Genomic DNA, 6,682 nt, shown 5'->3' on the forward strand with positions numbered 1-6,682 from the left:
GAAATTTTGGGTACCTGGAGTCGGAGTCGGCAAACAATGCACCGACTCCGACTCCTACTAAATTTAGATTGGAATTAAAAAAAAAGCAAGTTTAAATGTCCCAATTCACAAAAAGTTATAATTAATGACTTCTCTACTGTAAGAATAAAGACCAATGCATGCAGTGCCTCACGTAACCGCAAAACGAACACGTTAAGTGTTTTCATTGTGTTTGTCTTTTGCTTAAACTGTTCAATACAGTAGACTGTTGGCTTCCCAGCCAGTACTCCTGTGGTAATGACATGTATGTTGCCTTTCTTTCCTTCAAGGAATGTATAAAATACATTCGCATATTAATACAGAGGAGTCGGAGTCGGGGAGTCGGAGTCGGAAGTACAAAAAAACTGAGATTCGGAGTCGGAACATTTATCTACCGACTCCACAGCCCTGCTTCCCGGTCCTGGCACGCGCAGCCCTCCCCCCCCACCCTGCGGAGGAGGCTGCGCGTCCCACCTGTTAGCCCGAAGGTGGCTGGGAAGAGGGAGCCCTTGACTCCCCCCCCCCATTTCCCCGTGAGGTCTTCTGGCCCAGCTGCTCTCTGCTTGTTAGAGGTGTGGAAAACAAAAATATTGGCCATTGTTCTTTTAATGCAAGGTTTAGGGCCCCAGGGGTAGTCAACCTTGGCTCTTTTATGAGTCGTGGACTTCAACTCCCAGAATTCCTGAGCCAGGGGCAGGGAACCAATGCCTGACCTGAGAATTATGCTGGGGGGCGGAAGGGGGAGGCAACTGCCCAAGCCTCGGTTCCTGACTTTGTGCCTGGCATCTTTTTAAATCCCAGAAAATCGAGCAGCTGAAGTCGGAGCTCCACCTGCTGGGAGCCGAGGGGAAGCAACCCAATAAGCACGTGTTCTTTTTTGACACCAAGAAGGAAGGTAAGGAGGACAGCAAGTCTTCCAGTATCTCAGGGGCTGCCCCAAAGAAGAGGCAGTCAAGCTATTCTCCAAAGCGCCTGAAGGCAGGACAAGAAGCAACAGGTGGAAACTAACCAAAGAGAGAAGCAACCTAGAACTAAGGAGAAACTTCCTGACAGTTAGAACAATTAACCAGTGGAACAACCTGCCACCAGAAGCAGTGAATGCTCCAACACTGGAAGTCTTTAAGAAGAGACTGGACAGCCATTTGTCTGAAAGGGTATAGGGTTTCCTGCCTGAGCAGGGGGTTGGACTAGATGACCTCTAAGGTCCCTTCCAACTTTATTATTATAAATTGGGTATGGAAAAATCAAGGTGGCAGAGAAATCTGCCTAACTGAACTTTGACCTTCTGGTAGCATGCTGAAGGAAAGGGAGCAGGGTCACCTTGTTGGTCATTTATCTTGATCTGATTTTTTTTTTTTACATCTCAAAATCCTTGCATTTAACAGGGGTGTGTGGTGTTTTTACATCCACTGTATTCACCCTTTTGTCTCAGAGCCAAAACTCAGAACTAGCAAGTTTTTCAGTTTGGCTGAATTGCAATTCACCTAGAACAGATTGGTGAAATTTCCAAGACTCAAGGTATTCAAGTATTTGTTGATATTCAGTATCCGTAAACATTGTCTAGAATAATGGTTTCTTGAGATAGTGAATCTTTTTAAGAAGATTAGGGACCCCCCCCCCTTCCAAGGAAGAATGCAACCAGTTTCTGCTGAAGCTCTTCTAAGTGAAGTAGCATGCCTGAGTTATTTGGCCTTTTCCCATTGGTGCAGCCCGTTTCCTTTGTAAACCTAAGGCTGGTCTCAGTTGCTTTGCAAGCTGGGAGTCGGTGAGGGAGGGCCCAACTAATTATGAAAAACCAACCTGTCCTTTTCTCAGTGCAAGGGTTTGATGTTGCTCTCCACCTGAACACTGCTCCGGAGCTGGTCAGCAGAGTCTACAACAGGCCAACCCTTGAAACCCTGAAGAAAAACGCTGTTTCGGGGATCACCACTGATGGGCAGCTACAGGTCTGATATTCTAAAGCTTCTTGGATTCCAGGAGTCTTCTCTTGGTCTCAGTTTGCACCCAGGGGTGGAGGGAGGAGCAAATTTGTGCGGATACCTGAAGTCGTTGGGAGTGGACAGGGCGCCTCAGTTGTACGTGCCAAAGTTGAGTAGGCACTCGCCTTCCTTCTACTGGAACAGAGGAGAAGGTTTATGCTCTTCCTAGTGTGCCTTCAAGCCCCTCCTCCTGGACGGGGCAACATGTAGGAAGAGGTCAGGATAGACAAAGTCCTCTCTGGTTCTCCACGGTTGCCAGTCCTATTTAGACTCAGTGTTGTTGTTTTTTTGTGGTTCGGAAAACATGCTTCAGAAGGAAGTGAGCAACTCCAGTGTCTTAAGTGGCAGCTGGGAGATGATGGGAAGTGGCCGTTCACCCTTTTCAAGGGACTTCAATGAGCTTGTGGCTGTTGCCAGGCTTAACTCTGGGTGGCTTCTTACTGCTCCGTTGGCAGAAGCCGGATGGCATGGCGGCTGGAGTGAGCAGCTGAGCTACAGAAGAGTGCAACTGTTCTCCTGCCTGTTGTGGATTTCAGGCTGATCTGCCAGGGAAGCCGCTTTCAGGGCTGAGTTTGGCTGCTTCCTCTGCATGTGGGGTTGTTGCTGTCCACTTGGTCCCCTCCTGCAGAGCTGGAGTGGAGGGAGCTTAGCTCCAGAAACTGCAATGGAGTTGCACCAGGCTGCCTTTGGGATGGGTAGGACCCAACGGGAGGTGTGATGCGGGGATATGTGAAGGTTGTCTAGATTAGAACCACCGAGGGGGGAGGGAACCTCAACAGATGATGATAAACTCCCCCTCTCTCTGGCTGGCTTAATTGCTGACACCCCTAGACTAGTTCAGACTGGTGGGTTTGCTTCTCTCCCAGGAGACTTGAGTCATCGTCGTCTACAGGGGAACAAGTTTGGATCTGTCCTGAGTGTTGGGGCTAATCAGCTCACACCTGCCCTGATGGGTTGTGCTCAGGAATGCTGGGGCTGGGGTGCAGCAGGACTGGACAGCCCTGTTGCTGGAGTGAGCCAGCCCCTGCCCCCTCCAGTTCTCCTCCTGCAAAGGCAGAGCAGCGTCCCTTGACTGCAGCTTCAGAGCACTTCCATTAGGTGGTCCTGCCCCAACCTGATTGGGGGGCTTTCCTCGACAGTCCAGTTGCAGAAGGACCTGGGTGCAGGGAGGACCTGGGTGCAAGGAGAGCCCCGCCCAGCCTCAGGGAAGGAGGTGGGAGCACGCTGAACATTGTGTCACTTTGGGAGCACCTGGGTGAAAAGAATGGCCTCTTTCTTCTCCATCTCCAGAGATTGGCCCGCCAGAGGAAGGGTCAGTACAGCCTCTTGAAGCAGCGCATCGAGCGTGAGCGGAAGATGTTTGTCATTGCGCAGAAGCTCCAGACCCGGAAAGATCTCTTGGTGAGGATTGCTCCCGATGGGCCCTGCAGGAGGTGGCCTCTGCTCTCCCTTGCAGGCGATGGGAGTAGCAACCTCTTTCCCTTCCTTTGTGGCATTTTCAGGGATGCATCTGGCCCCCAGCTCAGGAAGGCCCTGTGCTTTTTCTGTGGGGAAGCAGCTGGCTGAGGGCTGGGCTGGGCACCTGGCCCTTCTCTGGAAGCAGCGGCCAGGCTTTTGACAGAGCAAGCGGCCTAGAGAATCTTTTCTTCTTGATTTCAGGACAAAACAGAGAGAGTGAAGTTGAAGAAGGAAACGGTAAATCAGCCAGCAATTTATAGGTTCCAGTTCAGACGGAAGCGCTGACTCTTCTGTGAAGAGTGGATCTCTTCCCTTGCAAACTTTACAAATGCTTCCCCCCCCCGCCTTAGCTTTTTACCTGGTACCTGTTCAATAAACCCAATAACAATGGTTGCGAGTGTGTCGCTGTCCTTTCCACCCTGCCCATCCAGGCGCTGTCTTTGGAGCTTGGCTCCTGCTTATTCCCCTTTTACGGTAGAAAGACTGGGAAAAAAAGAACCCTGTGCCCGATCCCGGCCAGGTCAGACGGGAGGGGAAGGTAAGCCCTGGGACAAGATGCCTCTTGCCTTCCTGAAGGGCTCTGAAAGTGGGGAGCAGCTGGGCCAGGCTGGGCTTTGGCAGCCTCCCACCTGGCTTGGCGTTTGCACAGCTCCTGAGTGGAGGGATAAAAATGTGCATTCCGGGGCTGTGATGCAAGTATAAAAAAAGGCAGAGCCTGCGTGGCACCTCTGCGTGTTTTAGAATTTGGTGCTGTGCTTATGTGCCCAAAGCAGTGTTTCTCAATCTTGGCAGCTTGAAGGTGTGTGGACTTCAACTCCCAGAATTCCCCAGCCAGGGAGTTGAAGTCCACACACCTTCAAGCTGCCACGGTTGAGAAACACTGCCCTAGAGGCTTCGGCGTGAGAGAGGGGAGTTGCTGCGTGCAGGTGTGCTCCCCAGTGGCAAGGTGGGTGTTGTGGATGGATGCCCAGCAGGTGGCAGTGCTGTTTTACGGAAGGCTGGCTGGGAACTTGAGCGCTGTGGCTGGATTTGGGCGCTAACCAGAACGGGGGCTTTTGGGCTGGATGGCCTTGCTAGGCTCTGCCAGCAGATAACACTGGATATAATCTGGCTGGCTAGTCTTGCTGCTCTCCTCTCCCCCCGTCCTCCATTTGAAGTATTTGTCCCTGAAAGATCATGGCTGTGATGATGGGAGACGCTCAAACCGTGTGATTTGTTGCAATGTGCAAGGGCTAAAAGGTAGCTGGAAAATCTGGTTCGTGGTATCAGGCCAGCTCTTCTAGGGGAGGTGAGTAACCAAGAGAGGGTTTTGTGTGAGCAGAGAGGCAGCAAGCACTCTGACCAATTTGCAGTTTCTCCATTTTTCTGTTTTCTTGTGGCTTCCCGTCTCTCCTTCAGTCCCACGCCTGTGTCTTGGAGGAGGAGAAAAATTCTCCGCACGACTTTTTTCCTTTCTGCCCTACTCTTGGGCATTGGGAAACGTTCCTGCTGGAAGGGGAAGGGTCTTCAGGGGTTGTCTTGCAAGCCCACGAGGAACTGAGGGTTCAGGGCAGTGAACTGAAAAGCAATTGCAAAGAGCTGCTGTAAAATCTCTCACAATGTGGCTGGCGCCTCGGGGGATGCCTGGAAACCAGGAGAAAGCGACTCGTCCCCTTTGCCTGAAAAAGTCATAAAAGAGCCAAGGTTGCCTACCCCTGGCCCAAGGGAAAAAGCACTCCCCCCCCCACTTCTGCTTCTCCAGGGCTGGTAGGGGCCCGCCGGTGAGCGCTGGAGCAGGGCCTGTCTGGCTGCTCGTCAGCATCGGGGAACGGTGTCCCTGTGAGGTTGATCCAATTTAATTAACCTAATTAAAGGCGCTGATTGCAGAGATGATTGGGGCGCAGCCAGCAGCCACGGCATCTTTCTAATGAGCTGGAAGGTGCGGGACCTCAGCCAAGCGAGATACGTCTCTAACGAGCCCGGGCGCTCGCAGCCTCCTGCTTCGGGAACGCCGCTCTTGGCTTTTGGCAAGCGCCCCGTGTTCCTCTCCCTGAGAAAGGTGTGGGAGCCCTCCGCCTCCCCCCCTCTCTCTCCCCTCCCCGCCCTCTTGCTGCAGACAAACCCAGGGGCCTCTTCTCAGATTGGGGGGAAAGCAGGACTACCTTGGGGGGGGTAGGATGCAGGAATGAGAGCAGCAAGAGACCCCCTTCCATCGACAGAGTGATGGCCCATACAAGTGATGCTGAAAGATGGGCTATGGCTGCAGTTATGTGTAGCTGTGATAGTTTTGCTAAGGCAAGGCAGAGTGTATGCGTGGCTGGTCCACTGCCTTGGTCAGGAACCAAGAACAACACAATCAATTGTACTTACTTTTATTGCTATCTTCCCACAGCCCTCTCTCCTGCAACTTAGCGCAGATTCCACCAGGCCTACCTGCCTGTATGCTTGCTCTGTCCTCTCTGCTCAGTACCTGCCAACCAGACCTGGGGGGGTCAGTTGAAAGCTGCCCTTACGACATCTCCGTTCTTTTTGCCCTGACTCAGAGCTGTCATATGAATGAATGAATGAATGAACATTCTTTATTGGCCAAGTGTGATTAGACACACAAGGAACAAGGAAAGAATTAGACCTACAAGAAATTGAATTTGCAATCAGCGTTGGAAATTAGAGTGTTTCCATTTGTCAGACATCTCAGGTGGCATTAAAGCCGTGGGTACATCTGCACAGGGGCTGTCCCAAAATCTCCTGAGAAAACAAGCACACAGATGAAAAGAAACGGATTCTCCTCTGAGCTCAGCGGAGTCCCCGAATTCATTTCCTGGTGCGGGCAAAGAGATGAATGGTGGTGGGCCTGTTGTTGCTGCTGAGAGCCAGCCTACGTCGCTGAGAGTCTGGGCCCCAGCAGACTAGCAATTTCCACACCTGATGGGGCACCTTGTTACCTCTCTTTTCTAGGCAGAAGTCAGTCAGGCTTCCTTCTGGCAATCCAGCCACGACTTAGGGCTAAGTCAACCTAACTGGGGAGCTACCAGCTACCCCTTGGATGGTTTTCCTGGGCATTTGCAAAAGCCTCGGAGGTCTCTTTTTCCCCTGGGCATCCCTCACCCATCTCTCTACAATTCCAAGCAGTCTCACACACTTCCTTGGTAACCTGTCTTTGTTCCCCACCTTGTGGATATGTTCTTCCTGTGGTTGTTTACATTAAGTTTTTGGTTCAGCTATTTCAGTGGTTCTCAACCTTTTTAATG

General features: G+C 51.7%; 1 protein-coding gene across 1 annotated transcript in view; it reads left to right on the plus strand.

Annotated features, from left to right (window-relative positions):
* Positions 1 to 3,845, plus strand: part of UTP11 (UTP11 small subunit processome component) — a 4,626-nt gene extending 781 nt beyond the window's left edge. Inside the window, exons 5-8 of the mRNA XM_015811619.1 lie at positions 820 to 913; positions 1,834 to 1,964; positions 3,288 to 3,398; positions 3,657 to 3,845. Coding sequence (XP_015667105.1) covers positions 820 to 913; positions 1,834 to 1,964; positions 3,288 to 3,398; positions 3,657 to 3,740 — 420 coding nt within the window. The 3' untranslated portion in view covers positions 3,741 to 3,845. The remainder of the gene's footprint in view (positions 1 to 819; positions 914 to 1,833; positions 1,965 to 3,287; positions 3,399 to 3,656) is intronic.
* The last annotated feature ends 2,837 nt before the right edge of the window (positions 3,846 to 6,682 follow it).

The sequence above is a fragment of the Protobothrops mucrosquamatus genome, unplaced genomic scaffold, assembly GCF_001527695.2.
Source record: "Protobothrops mucrosquamatus isolate PMUCROS unplaced genomic scaffold, P.Mucros_1.0 scaffold46, whole genome shotgun sequence".
Taxonomy (NCBI): Eukaryota; Metazoa; Chordata; class Lepidosauria; order Squamata; family Viperidae; genus Protobothrops; species Protobothrops mucrosquamatus.